Genomic DNA, 17136 nt, shown 5'->3' with positions numbered 1-17136 from the left:
TAGGTCTGATCAAAAGAAACCTACAAAGGAAAATTATGGTTTCTCACCCAGTTTCCAGACCTAAGGGAGTTCATTGATCTGGAGCCTCTTGATTGCACAGGAGGCTCTGTGCCCTAGAGAAAGGATCCTGTAACGCTGTCAAAAGTATATTTGCAAGTAAGTCTTCAAACCTTCTATAATGGGACTTGAAGCCAGTTACCAGGGTAATTGTATACTGGGGAAAGAAAAACACCCAGACTTTTTAGAATTTATTAGATACTGGCTCTGCTTGATACTTAGACACACAAAAAATTATTTTGGTCCAACAGAGTTATGGAGATTAGGTGATAAATGTAGGTTTGGTCTGAGTCCATTTTGTAGTGGGTTCACAGACATGGCTCATGATATTTCCCCAGCTTCGGAATGCATCATTGGAACAGACACACTTGCCACTGACATAATCCCCATATTGGCTTCCAACCCCACGGACTAAAGGCTAAGTGGAAACCACTAGAACTACCCTTGCCTTCCAAAATGACAAGCCAAAGCAGCATTCCTGAGGAATTACAGAAATTAGTGCCACCATCAAATACGTGAAAAATGCAAGGGTGGTAACTTCTGCCACATTCCCTTTTATAATTTTTATTTTTGAGGTGAAACTCACATAACATAAAATTAATCATTTAAAGTGAATTTAGCACAGTGGCATTTAGCACATTCAGTGTTTAAAACTACCACTTCTATGTTGTTCCAAAACATTTTCATCACCCCAAAAGAAAAACCAATACTCATTAAATAGTTGCTTTCCATTCCTCTCCCTACAGTCCCTGAAAACCACCAGTCTGCATTCTGTCTCTATGGATTTACCTATTCTGGATAGACCATATAAATGGAATCATACAATATGCAACCTTTTGTGTCTGGCTTCTTTCATTTAGCATAATGTTTTTGAGGTTCATCCATGTTGTAGCATGTATCAGTATTTTTTTCCTTTTTATGGCTGAATAATATTCCATTGTATGGCTATACCACAATTGATTTATCTAATTTATCCATTGAGGGACATTTAGATTGTTTCAAAATTTGACTATTGTGAATAGTGCTGCTATGAACATGTGTGTACAAGTATTTGAGTGTTCATTTTTAATTCTTTGGGGTACATACCTAGGAGTGGCATTGCTGGTCATATGGTAATTCTGTGTTTAATTTTTAGGGGAACTGCCAAACTGTTTCCATAGTAGATGCAGCATTTTAGATTCCCACCAGCAATGGGCAAGGGTTCTAATTTCCCCACATTCTTCCAAACCCAAACCCACTGTTGTTGAGTTGATTCTGACTCATAGCAACCCCACAGGATTTCTAAGGCTATAAATCTTTACGGAAGCAGACTGCCTCATCTTTCTCCCGTGTAGCAGCTGGTGGGTCCAAACCATCCACCTGTCAGTTAGCAGCCAAGCATTTTAACCACTGCCACTAGGACTCCTTACCAACACTTATTTTCTATGTTTTTTTTTTTTGTTGTTGTTGTTTTTAATTAGCCATTCTAGTGGGTATGAAGTGGTATCTCGTTGTGGTTTTGATTTGTGTTTCCATAATGAATAATGACCTTGAGCATCTTTTCGTATCTTTACGGGCCATTTGTAGAGCTTTAGAGAAATGTCTATTCAATTCCTTTGCCCATTGTTTAACTGGGTTATTTGTTTTTATTATTGAGTTATAAAAGTTCTTTATATATTGTAGATACAAGTCTCTTATCAGATATTTGAAAATATTTTCTCCTGTTTTGTGGATCATTTTCTCATTATCTTGATAATGTCTATTTTTTTAGTAAATTTAACTGTTGGTTCATTATCTCCCAATCCAGGTTTGGAACATTTCTATCACGGTGTCTATTTATTTATTTAACTTTATTTTTGGTGAAAATGTACACAGCAAAACCCACTCCCATTCCACAATCTCTAAATAATTAGTAACATTGCTTACATTCTTCTCATTGTGTCAACATTCTCATTATTTCTGTTCTAGTCATTTTACTTCCATTTACTTAATCTCCCTGCCCCCTAACCTTGCCATCTTTAAGAAAGCTGTTGACCCTTTGGCCTTATAGAATTTTGTTTTTAAATGCAATACTCAAGGGTGACAATCTTTATTCTTTGGGCTGAACTGTTACTTAGTTTAAAGGTGACTTCAGGGGATAATTTCAATTCAAGATTTGAAGAACAGCTCAGGGCCGTCGTCTTGGGGACTCTTGTAACCTCAATAGGTCCCCCCAAAAAAACCAATAGGTCCAGTAAGTGTGAATTCTTTAAGAATTTGTAGTTCTGTTCCACATTTTTCTCCCTTTTTACCTGGATTCATCTATCATGTTCCTGATCAGAATGTTCAGTAGTGGTAGCCAGGCACCATCTATTATTCTGGCCTCAAGGTAGAGGAGGCAGTGGTTCATGTAGACAATTAGTTCTGTTCCTTCCTTGATTCTTGGATTTCCTTCTTTCTCTTTTGTTCCAGGTGAATAAAGAGCAGTAGTTATATCTTCGACGGCCGCTCATAAGCTTTTAAGACCCCAGACACTATTCACCATACCGGGAAGTAGAACATAAACTTTAAGAACTATATTATGCCAGTTGACTGAGTTTTACAGTTTTGGCTCTCGTAGTTGGATCATTGATTCATTTTAATATTTGTATGTGGCGTAAACTAGAGGGGCCCAACTTCATTCTTTTGCATGTGGCTATCTAAAAAAAATTTTTTTTTTTTTAATCTAGTTGTCCCAGGAATTTTGAAGAAACTGTTCTCTTTCCATTAAAAGATGAATTAGAATCAATTGGCTATAAATGTATGGATTTATTTCTGAACTCTGTTTTATTCCATTGGTCTATATATCTATCCTTATGCCTGTACCACACTGCTTTGATTACTGTAGCTTTGTGGTAAGTTTTGAAATCAGGATGTGTGAGTCCTCCAACTCTTTGCTTCTTTTTCAGTATCTCTTGGCTATTCCAAGCCCCTTGCAATTTTATGTGAATTTGAGTTTCAGCTTTTCCATTTTTGCAAAAAAGGCTGTTGGAATTTTATAGAAATTTCAGTGACTATGTAGATCACTTTAGGTAGTTTTTGACATCTTAGCAATATTAAGTCTTTCAATCTAAGAACACAAGGTGGTTTCCCATTTATTTAGGTCTTCTTTAATTTCCTTCACCAATGTTTTATAGTTTTTTTACATCCTTGGTTAAATTTATTCCTCAGAATAAATTTGCTGGTGTGTACAAACACAATTGATTTTCGTGTGTTGATCTTATATCCTGCCACTTTGCTGAATTAATTTAATTATATACACACACACATATGTATATAGCTGTTCGTGTCACTTCTATTTCATATATATGGAGCCCTGATGGCACACTGGATAAAAGCTTGGCTGTTAACCAAAAGGTCAGCAGTTTGAATCTACCAGCCACTCCTTAGAAACCCTATGGGGCAGCTCTGCTCTGTCCTGTAGGGTCACTATGAGTTGGAATCGACTTGATGGTAACAGTTTTTGGTTTATATGTAGCTGTTCTTGTCACTTCTGTTATATTCGTATATATAAAACCTGTAAAAATGCCCCATAGGGTTTTCAAGGAGCAGCTGGTGGATTTGAACTGACCCAATGGTTGTTTAAGAATATGTTGTTTAATTTCCATATATCTGTGAATTTTACAGTTTTGTCAGAGAAAGTATTTTGTATGATTTTAATCTTTTAAAATTTATTAAGACTGGTTTTATGGCCTAATAAGTGGTCTACCCTGGAGAATGTTCCATGTACAATTGAGAGGAATATATATTCTGCTGTTGTTGTTTTAGAGAGTTCTGTATATGTCCGTTTATAGTGTTGTTCAAGCTCCCTATCTCCTTATGATAGTCTACCCATTATTGAAAGTGGAGTATTGAAGTCTCCAACTATTGTTGAACTGTCTGTTTCTCCTTTCAATTCTGGCAATGACTGCTTCACATATTTTGAGCTCTGTTGTTTGGTGTGCATATGTTTGTAATTGCTGTATCTCCTGGATAAACTGAAGAGGAATGGCATTTCATTTACTGTCGAAAAGAGCATTTCAAGATCATCCTGAAGTAAAACATTGTTGGTGATAGGATGATATCCATACGCCTATAAGGAACGCCAGTTTATATGACTATTATTGAAATTTATACAGGCGACAAACCTTGCGTGCTACAAAGAAAGAGGACTTGAGGCACTTACTGCTGAAGATCAAAGACTATAACCTTCAGTATGAATTACACCTCAACATAAAGAAAACAAAAATCCTTACAACTGGAGGGATAAAAATAATGATAAATGGAGAAGAAACTGAGGATGTCAATGATTTCTTTGTACTTAGATCAACAGTCAATGTCCATGGAAGTAGTAGCCAAGAAATCAAATGATGGATTGCATTGGGCAAATCTGCAAAAGCAAAGATGTCACTTTGATGACTAAGGTGTGCCTGACCCAAGCCATAGTATTTTCAGTTGCCTCATATGCATGAGAAAGCTAGACAATGAATAAGGAAGATCAAAGAAGAATTGATGCATTTGAATAATGGTGCTGACAAAGAATATTGAATATACCATGGACTGCCAGAAGAAGGAACAGATCTGTCTTGGAAGAAGTACAGACAGAATGCTCCTCAGAAGTGAGAATGACCAGACCTTGTCTTGCCTATTTTGGATGTGTTATCAGGAGGGACCAGCCCCTACAAAAGGACATCATGCTTGGTAAAGTGAAATTCAGTGAAAAAGAGGAAGACCTTCAGCGAGATGAACTGACACAGTGGCTGCAACAATGGGTTCAAACATAGCAACATTTGTGAGGATGGCCCTAGGACCGGGCAACGTTTCATTCTGTTACATGTGGGGTCTCTGTGAGTTGGAACTGACTCGACAGCACCTAACAACAACATAACAACATCTAAAGAAACTCAAAGCAAAATATTGAAGGAAAGTTTTAAAAAAAAAAAAAAAAAACTGGGAGAATATATATCACAGATAAAGGGGAAATTTCCCTAATATATGGAAACAAAGAACTTAAAGATCAAGGGGGAAAAAAAAGAGACCAAAAAACCCGAGAGAAAAATGGACAAGGACATATACAGGTAGTTTATGATAAGATAGACAAAAGACTTTAAAATATTTGAAAAGACACTCAACTTCACTCATAATAAGAAAACTGCAAAATAAAACTATATTGAGATACCAATTGTATGTAACCTGTCAGCTTAGCGAAAAATTCAGAAGTTAGACAACATATATTCTGTTGGCAAGACTGAAGGAAAACAGGCTTTTTTTTTTTTTTTTTTTTTTTTTTTGCGGTTTTTCCTGTTTATTATATAGTTCTTTTAAGGCAGTGCCACAAAGTTAACTTCAGGAGGAATAATGTGGTTCAACATGAAACATGGGGTACGACATTTTACGATTAACAGCACAATGTGATGGAACTTTCAAAATTGGGTTGTTCAGTGAAACATTTCATCAGCCTTTCCTTATCTCTGTTGAACTCCGTTGATAGCCCAGGCTATGAATTTTAAAACGTATTACTAAAACAGGCATTTTTATACAACTCCTCTCAAGGTGAATTTGATAATACCTGATAATATCATTTGCATTTACTCTTTGACTTAGAAATTCCATTTCTAAGTGATAACTCTGAAGATACACTTGCTGCAATACAAACAAAGGAACAACAACAAAACGTGTGCCTAAGATAGTCATTGGTCCTAAGTGGTGTCAATGGTTTGCACACAATTCCTAACCTAAAGGTTGACCTGTAAACTAAAGGTTGACCTGTAAAAGGGGCAGGGGATGGATAAGAAATAAAAATGGATAAAATTTTAAAAAAAGCATTTCAGAGGGTGAATAAAGCCAAAAACAAACCAGTTGCCTTCAAGTCAATTCTGACTCATGGTAACCCCATGTGTGTCAGATAGAACTGTGCTCCATAGGGTTTTCAAGGGCTGATTTTTTAGAAGTAGATCACCAGGTCTTTCTTCCAAGGTGCCTCTGGGTAGACTCGAACCTCCAATCCTTCTTCCAGCAGCTGAGTGTGTTAGCTCTTTGTACTGCCCAGGGACTTCTTGATAATTAAGGGGAAGGGGAGGCAATGACTCTGAGTGTCTGTACTGAAGAGCTCTGCTGCTGCTGATGGGGTGACTAAGATATGAAAGACAGTGAATTGGGTTTTGAATATGTTTTGAATTAGTTTTGAATATGTTGACTGAGTCAACATATTCCTGTATTTTTTTTAAGTTTACAAATCTCAAAAAGGTTAAGGGAGTATCCCAGTTTGGGAGTGGTGGTGTTGGTCTTCCTCCTCAACCAGTTTGATCTTAGTCCTCTAAAGACTACAGGGAAAAGGAGGGCCCCAGTGTTTTCCTGGCCCTTCCCATCAGTGATTGCTTGTCAAAGGATTTCATGATGCTTCACAGACAATGCCCAGAATCTTCTCCCCGTGGAATCTCAGTGGGTTCCTCTGAGTGAGCATAACATCACTTCCTGATGGGGCTAGAAAAGACATTTCAAGGGCATAACTTGGGGGAAGGCCCCACACATGGAATTTCTCTTTCATCCCTGCAGTGTAGCGTGAGTGAGGGGCCTCTGTGGTTTGTGGCTGTCTAGCTTGATCAGGGTTCGGCTGCCCTTGCTGCCCGCCCTTGCTGCCCGCCCAGCACTCTTGCTTGGCTAGAGGAAGCATGTCCCAGCTCCCACAGTAAGCAGGCTTGCTGGGCAGCCCACCTCGCCCGCACTCTTGGCAATCATATGGCATGGCCATAAATTATGCCCAGCGTGTTCATTTTCAGTTTCAATGTGTTCTCATCCCAGAGGAGCAACTAATGGCATCTGGTTACTGATGTGAAAAAGCCCGCCGCTACAATGACTATGGATTAATGAAATAGCAGTCATGGAGGCTGGGGCCACAATAAATCGTCACCCACTGGTGACATGGATTTTAAATTATGTTCTCCTTGCCGTTCTCCCTTCTCCAAAATTATTTTGCTGTTAAGTTGTTTGGTAAATGTTTACCTTTGCTTACATGTTTGCTTTCTATTAAAAGTTGGAGCAAGCAGGGCCTTCTTAAAAATCTGGAGGCAGGCTGAGAGGGATTTAAAAGCCTATCATGCTTTCTCTAGAAGGCGTGAAGGTAAATCTCTTAATCCAGGATCATCGCTGACTGATAAATTCCATTCAGAAAATTGTCAAACACGGGGTTCTTTCCGTGAACTCTGTTCATTTGGCATGTAAGTTGCTGCCCCTACGTTCTGTTATGTTTTCTCCCTTTAATAATTTAAAATGAAGAATTGATACAATTTCCTTCCAGTATTTTTGAAAGGTAGCAAGTCTATTTTTTCATTAGACAAAAGACCTCAGCGAGTCCAAGAATCCTTGATCCTAAAATCAAGTTGTTTATATGTATATGTTTTTCTAGAAAGATTTATGGCTTTTATCAAATTCACTATGTGTTCTGTAATCCCAAAAAAGGTTGACTACTATGGTGGATTGCATAAATGGTCACAATTTCACCCCCTCCCTGTCTTGCAATGGACTTTGTAACTCCTATCAAAAAGATACTACCCATCTGTCAGTCTGAGACTGACCCGTTGCTGTGACTTGCACATTGCTGTGATGCTGGAAGCTATGCCACTGGTATTTCAAATACCAGCAGGGTTACCCTTGGTGGACATATTTCAGCAAAGCTACCAGACTAAGACAGACTAGGGAGAAAGACCTAGCGATCTACTTCTGAAAATCATCCAATCAAAACCCTATGGATCACAACAAAATGTTGTCCGATATAGTGCTAGAAGATAAGCCTTCTAGGTTGGAAGGGACTCAAAATACACAGTGGCCACAACAATGGACTCGAGCATACCAATGGTTGTGAAGATGGCACAGGACTGGGGAACATTTTATTCTTTTGTAAATGGAGTCATCATGAGTCAGAGCCAACCTGAGGCAACTAACAACATAACAGGAAGTGGTATCTTTCTCCGTTCCTTGATTCTGGGCTGCCCTTTTGACTGGCTTTGGCCAATGGGACATTAGCAAATGTGCCACAGCACAGGCATCAGAGGCATGAAAAGTGCATGCAAATTGGGGCATGTCTGCTTACTGTTCCTAGGGCCCTGCCATGTGAACAAGCCTGGGCTAGCCTGATGAGCTCCATGGCCCAGTTGCCTCCATTTCCCCAGCCGCCCTGCCAGCAGACTGCAGACAATGAGTGAGCCCCGCTGAGATCAGCAAGCCTGGGCCAAACCAGGAGCACTGCCCAGCCCAGACTGCTGACCTACAGAATCATGAGCTAAATAAATGGCTATTTTTGAGCCACTGAGCTTTGAGGTATTTTTGTTATGGAATGACAAGCTAACATACTGTACTAGAGAGTGTTCATTCTGACAGGGAGTGTGTCTTATTCACTCTGTATATACTTTTCATAAAAGCATAGTAATCATTCAATATAAGGAGGCCTCATGGCACAATGGTTAAGTGCTCGGCTACTAACCGAAGTGTCGGTGGTTTGAACCGACTGGCTACTCTGCGGGAGAAAAGACCTGACAATCTGTTCCTGTAAAGATTACAGCCTGGGAAACCCTATGGGGCAGCTCTACTCTGTCACATTGGGTTGCTATGAATCAGAATTGACTTGATAGCACACAACAACCACCGCTATTCGATACACATTTGTTGAATTGGATAGAACTTGTCTCTCAAAAACACTGAGCTCAAGCCCGTTTCTCAAAGGTCACTTAGTGAATCAGGAGGGATTCCAGAGCACTTGACCTGATACCCCAAGCCTCAGTTTTCTCACTTATAAGGTGGGCTTCATAATACCTACCTGCTGTGCAGTTGTGATTACTAGAGAGTCTGTGTGCTTCAGGTTGTGCTTGATACTTGATAGATGTTGCTCAAGCTAAGGGAAGTCAATGAAAAGTCTGCAGAACTCATCAGCCTGCAGGATACAGTGCATGTTCAAGGATCAGAGTGATTACCGTGTTTTCAAAAACAAGTAGTCTCCATTCTCCAGTTTTCTCTGCTGCAAGAGAAGGTTGGCTCCTTTGGGCTCAATCAGACATCTGTGTGTCGTTCTGATGGTGCCCGCTGCCACAGTGCAACCCTGTTGGTCGGAGGACTTGCCACCCTGCAAGGGGTGGGGGCAGGGCTCCCAAAAGGAGTAAGGGGACACAGTTGCTCCCTGGACTCTGTCATCACTCCCTGTCCCTATTTCCTTAGCTGTAAAATGAGGAGGATGCCTGGGTGCTCTCCAGGAACCTTTCGGCTCGAGGACTCCAAGGGCCTTGGTTACAACCAAAGTCTGTGCAGGAGGGTATACGCTGCTCCCAGGGTCACGGAGTCATACAGTCTACTGCTTTTTGGCAGAGGAAAAGAAAAGGTTTTCTGTATTTGCCTAAAGCACAAAGGTGGAAAAGCACACTACAATATTGGAAAATAGTAAAGAGGAAAAGAAAGCAAGCCTAATCTGAGCTGGGATACTAGAACCCTGCTGACTGCAGGATAACAGAGCTGTGTACTGTGCGTATTCTCATAGTTGAACCATAGGCTTGGGAAATTTCAGGAAAAAAAAATTTAGGAATGGAAAAGGATGACATACACGAAGGGTTATAATGAAAGATTTACACAAAGAGCTATAAGACATTTGAAAAACTTTTTTTGTTTGTTTTAAGGCTTCCTATCCTATTCTACCAGCACCCATTTGTCAGTTTGTGGAACTCTGGGGGTTTGCATGTTGCTATGATGCTGGAAACTATGCCACAGGTAATCTAAATACGGGCAGGGTCACCCATGGTAGACAGGTTTCAGTGGAGTTGCCAGACTAAGACAGACTGGGAAGAAAGGCCTCTGGCGATCTGTTTCAGAAAGTCAGCCAATGAAAATCCTCTGAGTCACCGCTGAACATTGTCTGATCCAGTGCTGGAAATGAGCCCCTATGTTGGGAGGCACTCGGAACACACAGTGGACTCAAGCATAGCAGCTATTGTGAAGATGTTTCGTTCTGTTGTACGTGGGGTCGTCATGAGTCAGAGCCAACTTAACGACAGCTAACAACAATAATCCTAATAACATCTTCAATGACCTCTTCCTAGGATTTGGGGTAAGACCCGTGTTGGAGATGTATTTGGAGGTGAATAATGAACACACACATCATTTCCCACAAATAGCAAGCAAAGTGAAAATCCTGCTTCTTGCCAAAATGGACAGTAAGGTTTGCTTGGAAGCAAATGTGATTTTTACCAAATTATCCCTACATATATCTAAAAAAAAAAAATTTTTTTCTTATATCTAAAGAGAAAGTTATAAATTATACTATCATGCTTTTAATAGGATTTTCTGTCTTGAACATTGAGATCTTTTTTTTTATTAACTTTTCTTGAGCTTCAAGTGAACGTTTACAAATCAAGTCAGACTGTCACATATAAGTTTATATACACCTTACTCCATACTCCCACTTGCTCTCTCCCTAATGAGTCAGCCCTTCCAGTCTCTCCTTTCGTGACAATTTTGCCAGCTTCCAACTCTCTCTATCCTCCCATTCCCCCTCCAGACAGGAGATGCCAGCACAGTCTCAAGTGTCCACCTGATATAAATGGCTCACTCTTCATCAGCATCTCCTACCCACTGTCCAGTCCCTTTCATGTCTGATGAGTTGTCTTCGGGGATGGTTCCTGTCCTGGGCCAACAGAAGGTTTGGGGACCATGACCGCTGGGATTCCTCTAGTCTCAGTCAGACCATTAAGTATGGTCTTTTTGTGAGAATTTGGGGTCTGCATCCCACTGATCTCCTGCTCCCTCAGGGGTCCTCTGTTGTGCTCCCTGTCACGGCAGTCATCGGTTGTGGCCAACTAGTTCTTCTGGTCTCAGGATGATGTAGGTCTCTGGTTCATGTGGCCCTTTCTGTCTCTTGGGCTCTTAGATATCCTGTGACCTTGGTGTTCTTCATTCTCCTTTGATCCCGGTGGGTTGAGACCAATTGATGCATCCTAGATGGCCACTTGTTAGCATTTAAGACCCCAGATGCCACATTTCAAAGTGGGATGCAGAATGTTTTCATAATAGAATTTATTATGCCAATTGACTTAGAAGTCCCCTTAAACCATGGTCCCCAAACCCCCACCCTTGCTCCGCTGACCTTTGAAGCATTCAGTTTATTCCAGAAACTTCTTTGCTTTTGGTCCAGTTGAGCTGACCTTCCATGTATTGAGTATTGCCCTTCTCTTCACCTAAAGCAGCTCTTATCTACTAATTAATCAGTAAAAAACCCTTTCCCACCCTCCCTCCCTCCCCCCCTCGTACCCACAAAAGAATGTGTTCTTCTCAGTTTATGCTATTTCTCAAGATCTTATAATAGTGGTCTTATACAATATTTGTCCTTTTGCCTCTGACTAATTTCGCTCAGCATAATGCCTTCCAGGTTCCTCCATGTTATGAAATGTTTCACAGATTCGTCACTGTTCTTTATCGATGCGTAGTATTCCATTGTGTGAATATACCACAATTTATTTAACCATTCATCTGTTGATGGACACCTTGGTTGCTTCCAGCTTTTTGCTATTGTAAACCGAGCTGCAATAAACATGGGTGTGCATATATCTGTTCGTGTGAAGGCTCTTATTTCTCTAGGGTATATTCCTAGGAGTGGGATTTCTGGGTTGTATGGTAGTTCTATTTCTAACTGTTTAAGATAATGCCAGATAGATTTCCAAAGTGGTTGTACCATTTTACATTCCCACCAGCAGTGTATAAGAGTTCCAATCTCTCTGCAGCCTCTCCAACATTTATTATTTTGTGTTTTTTGGATTAATGCCAGCCTTGTTGGAGTGAGATGGAATCTCATCGTAGTTTTAATTTGCATTTCTCTAATGGCTAATGATCGAGAGCATTTTCTCATGTATCTGTTAGCTGCCTGAATATCTTCTTTAGTGAAGTGTGTGTTCATATCCTTTGCCCACTTCTTGATTGGGTTGTTTGTCTTTTTGTGGTTGAGTTTTGACAGAATCATATAGATTTTAGAGATCAGGCGCTGGTCGGAGATGTCATAGCTGAAAATTCTTTCCCAGTCTGTAGGTGGTCTTTTTACTCTTTTGGTGAAGTCTTTAGATGAGCATAGGTGTTTGATTTTTAGGAGCTCCCAGTTACCTGGTTTCTCTTCATCATTTTTGGTAATGTTTTGTATTCTGTTTATGCCTTGTATTAGGGCTCCTAGGGTTGTCCCTATTTTTTCTTCCATGATCTTTATCGTTTTAGTTTTTATGTTTAGGTCTTTGATCCACTTGGAGTTAGTTTTTGTGCATGGTGTGAGGTATGGGTCCTGTTTCATTTTTTTGCAAATGGATATCCAGTTATGCCAGCACCATTTGTTAAAAAGACTATCTTTTCCCCAATTAACTGACACTGGGCCTTTGTCAAATATCAGCTGCTCATATGTGGATGGATTTATATCTGGGTTCTCAATTCTGTTCCATTGGTCTATGTGTCTGTTGTTGTACCAGTACCAGGCTGTTTTGACTACGGTGGCTATATAACAGGTTCTGAAATCAGGTAGAGTGAGGTCTCCCACTTTCTTCTTCTTTTTCAGTAACGCTTTTCTTATCCGAGGCTTCTTTCCCTTCCATATGAAGTTGGTGATTTGTTTCTCTATCACATTAAAAAATGACATTGGAATTTGGATCGGAAGTGCATTGTATGTATAGATGGCTTTTGGTAGAATAGACATTTTTACTAGAACATTGAGATCTTAAATGTTAAAAATCGCTAATGAATAACCAAACAGTTATCAGATAGCATTTTCAATCTTTTTTTTCTTTGTATTTATTATAATTGTGCTTCCCTACAACTAATGATTCTTGTGGTTCGAAAACCATGTGTCTGCCTTTAGGTACCTCCACAGATGCAGAATGGCATTTCCGGTAGGGGAGGCTCACACAGCAAACGAAGTATGACACGTGTGCCCTTAGAAGGCATGCAGCACAAAGGAAAGCTGACTTGCCCCCTCACTGGACTCCCTAGGGTGCTCTGATGTTGGCGTCACATTCTTCTAAGAGACGAATCAAATCTTCTATCAGGCTGTGCTCTCTGCCATGTGTCACTCTCATAATATCAAAAGCCTAAATGGAAAGGAAAGAAAACAGATTAGATCCCAAGGTCGATGGGCCCCTGCCTGCTCCCCATCTTTTCACTGTGATGCTAATGGCCTGGTGAACCCCACAGGTCTCTAATCAGGCCCCCAGCTCTGTGGTTCTCTGAGCCAGATTTGGAGTGATTTCAGAACGTGGTTTTTGAAAGCAGTCTCACTAAGTACTGGAGTCATGCTGGGGCCCAGTGACCAGCAATGGTCTGCAGGGATGTTAGCATATAGGCTTGGGTAGTTACAGAGGTTTAACAAGAGTTGTTGAAGTTATTAAGTTTACATGGTCTTATGAAATAGCATGTTGTACCATCTCAAAAATGTTCATTTTTCCATGCTGCATTCACTTCTCATCTACATGCAGTGTGATAATCATGTACGTATATTTTTGTATTCGATTAGTATCATATGGCATAGCTTTAGCATTTTACAATCCCCTCCTTCACTCCCTGTGTCCAGTTTTATCACTAAAGTATGTCTGAATCTGGGTGAGCTTGTGACTACTTCAAAAGGAGAGTACCGTGGAAGTGATGCTATTGACTTCCAGGGTTAGGTCCGAAAGGCCACACAGCCGTGTCTGGTTTACTAGTGCATTTCTTCCTGGAACCATAAGCCTCCATGCTGTGAGGAAGTCCAGGCTACACGGAGAGTCCACGTGTGGGGTTCTGGTCCATAGTCTTAGCTAAGCCTATCTGTTAAGTCATCCTAGCTCAGGCACCAGATATGTGTGTAAAGAAATCTCCAGATAATTCTAGCCCCAAGTCAGAAGACAGCTGGATTCTAGTTTTCCCAGCTGAAACCCCATTGTGGAAGAGAGGCAAGGAAGGCATCACGATGGTGCTGTCCTGGAATTCTGAATCACAGAATCTGTGCACATAATAAAATGGTTGTTGTTTACTAGGCTTTGGGATGGTTTATCATTGCAGCAACAAATAACCACAACATCCTAAAAATAATTTTGCAGTAAATAGAGATAAACAGCATCATCCTGGGGGAGGGGGTTATTGATGGAGCACCAGATCTGTTGTGTTCAGTGTGCATGTGTCCTCAGGAGACATGTAAAGATGGTATAAAATGCCTGTCAGCACCCAGCAACCTGTCTAGCACCCAGTAAGTATGGTGCTGCTTGGCCCTGGCTGCACATTAGTATCAACTGGGAAGCTTCAAGAGAAGCACCAATGCCCAGACCCCACACCATTCAGTTGAGACCTACTCTCTGGGAGTGAGGCCTAGGCTCCAGTAAGCACTCATCAAATAACAGCAACTATTTATTCATGACTCAGTGTTCATGTATAGCCAGATTAATTAGCATTTGGTCATAGAATTAATTCCACCATGCTTATATACTCTTTATTTACTAAACTGGAGTCTCTAGATGGTACACATGGTTGATGCACTCAGCTGCTAACTGAAAGGTTGGAGGTTCAAGTCTACCCACAGGCACCTCAGAAGAAAGGCCTAGTGATCTACTTCCAAAATACTAGCCATTGAAAACCTATGGAGCACAGCTCTACTCTGACACACGTGGGGTTGCTAGGAGTTGGAAAACACTCAATGGCAAAGGGTTTTGGTTGTATTTACTAAACTACTCTTGGAAATTTTGATCACTTCCACTTTTTTGTTATGATGTAATATAGATCTTCTAGCATGTCACTTTCTGCCTTTGCTGAATATTTGCGTTAAGATAAATTCTTAGAGGGGGAGTCGTGGGTGTGAGCATCCGTAAAGCTGTAGAGATTTTAGAGCTGGGCAGCAGCTTGGGTGGCGGGAATTCGTGTCTTATGAACTCCTGTCTGTGGCTGGTGGGTCTGCCCTGGAAGCACGGTTATCGGCAAGCGAATCTCGGGGTAAGGGGTGTTTGGGACTCCAGGGGAGGAGTTGGGATCAGCCACCCCTGCCCCTTGCAGGCAGCCAAGCCCTGTGAGATTCCTTTGGGCAGAAAATTAAAAGTGAATGTTTGCGACCATTCAGGAGCAAATCCTTCGGTTTTATTCTCATTTCCCTGCATTGCCCTGGATCCTCCATTGTTCTGGACATGCGAAGGTCTGAGACAGAGATTGCACGAGAGCAGAACTGGAAAGAGAGGGTGTATCTGGGCTCAGAGAGATGCTGCATGTCCTTCATGATGCATCCTCTTATCTGAAGGCAGTCTTAGATGTTCTCTTCCCTTCTACTCGTCAGAGGGGCAGACTTGCTTGTGATCTGGCAACGGAAGATGAATCGGCCAGAAGCGCTTACTGAAGAGCTCTTTGTGGAAAGTAAAACAGCCCTCTACTGCCCATTAACACATAGTTAGTCCAGGGAAAGCCCAGGCCTGACCTGCGAGGTTACAGACACCTTCTGTAACTGGCCTGGGCCGGCTCCTCCGGGAGCGCTCACAGACCAGCTTCTTTTTGTCCTCCTGTCTATCTTTCTCCAGGTTCCTCACATGGAGAATGATTTCTGCTTCCCCGTGATTTGAATCACAGGAGACATCCTAGTCAAAATGCTGCTGGCCATGTCCTGAGTTCTCTTACGTGTTGAAGAAGGAAAGATGGTGACAGGGGCAACCTCTAGGTGTATGTGTGTAGGATTTGACGTACTAAGATTAGAGAATCTTGCCCACAAGGGTGGCTATAGGCAGTGAGGAAATGGGTATAGCTGGGGGCAGAGGACTGATTTGAAGAGACTGACCAAAAAATAAATAAATAAAAACTAAAAACAAAAAAAACCCCACATCATTTGTCCAGAAGATAAAAATATAAACCAAAAACTAAACCCATTGCCATCAAATCGATTCCAATTCATAGTGACCCTGTAAGACAGAGTAGAACTGCCCCATAGGGTTTCCTAGGCTGTAAATCTTTATGGAGGCAGATTGCCACATCTTTCTCCCGCCAAGCTGCTGCTGGTTTTGAACCGTCTATTTTTCAGTTAGCAGCCAAGCACTTTAACCGCTATGCCATCAGGGCTCCTTTAAAAATAGATAGATATGATTAATAACAAATAAACATAATTTTTTCTGAGCTATGGGAGGGGTAGAAGAGAAAAGGAGAGAAAGAAGGAAGATTCAGTATTGGGCCAAATATGCACCCTGGGGCCACAAATGGTTTGTGCTCAGCCACTAACTGAAAGGTTGACAGTTTCAATCCACCCAGTCTCAGAAGAAAGGCCCTAGGATCTACTTCCATAAGGTGATAGCCATTGAAAACCTTATGGAGTGCATTCTGTTCTGAAACACGTGGGATCACCGTGAGTCGGAATCCACTTAATGGCAAGGGGTGTCCCCCCGCCATGTCAGTGATTGTGTTTGTGTGTCTGATGTGACATAATGGGTGTACAGGAAGCTGAAACTTAGGTCTTATGGTGGGATACCCAGTCCTGGGCCCCGGATGTCACAGGTGAGCTGGGGCAACAAGTTCCCGGAGATGCAGGAGAGAGCCCTGTGTGGTCCCCAGCCCAGGCTTGATCTCCATGGCAGCCGTAACCCTTCCGCCCAATAGAAAGAGGAGGAGGCCTTTTTCCCCCCTAAAATAAAGTTACAGTAAATCTCTGACAAAGCAGAGCAACTGTTTTCTGTAGCACTCTGTCTCCCTTCTCGCAGCCCCTCCCAACTGCCCACACACACACGTCAGAGGAGACAATTTTGGTTTAATTTCCTGCGGCAGCATGTAAAACAGATTAAGGAAATATAAAATCGGAGTAGGCTTGTATTGGGAAAAGCTTATCTCTTTCCATTAAATTTTACTTTTTAATGGGAGCATTTAAAAAGAGCCTGCAAGGAATCTTTCACAGAGGACTCATTTGAAGCCTCCAAGGGGGTGCTGTGCCCGAGTGTAGACGCTAAATGTCATCCCCGAAATGGCAGCATAGAGTGTCTGCCACATGGCAGGCACGTGGTTCATGCAGGAATAATGAAAGGGTCCCCAGAACTGATTTCAATCTCATCACAGATTTTTATATTTAAAGTGATTTTAGAGTTATGGTCACATATTAAAGTGAATTAA

The 17136-nt window shown here is 41.3% G+C and overlaps 1 protein-coding gene across 7 annotated transcripts in view; it reads right to left on the bottom strand.

The window, feature by feature from the left end:
• The window catches only part of SMYD3 (SET and MYND domain containing 3), a 799439-nt gene that overhangs the window by 1708 nt on the left and 780595 nt on the right, over positions 1-17136 (bottom strand). For 6 of the 7 annotated variants that reach the window (XM_049868604.1, XM_049868606.1, XM_049868605.1 and 3 more), the window contains one exon: positions 12813-13130. In XM_049868604.1, coding sequence (XP_049724561.1) covers positions 13029-13130 — 102 coding nt within the window. In that variant the 3' untranslated portion in view covers positions 12813-13028. Of the gene's footprint in view, positions 1-12812; positions 13131-17136 lie in introns of those variants that run through there. The other variant, XR_007515309.1, reaches the window with a different exon arrangement.

Source organism: Elephas maximus, chromosome 24, assembly GCF_024166365.1.
Source record: "Elephas maximus indicus isolate mEleMax1 chromosome 24, mEleMax1 primary haplotype, whole genome shotgun sequence".
NCBI classification, from domain to species: domain Eukaryota; kingdom Metazoa; phylum Chordata; class Mammalia; order Proboscidea; family Elephantidae; genus Elephas; species Elephas maximus.
The sequence above is the reverse complement of the archived record's forward strand: the minus strand, read 5'-3'. Positions and strand labels throughout refer to the sequence as shown.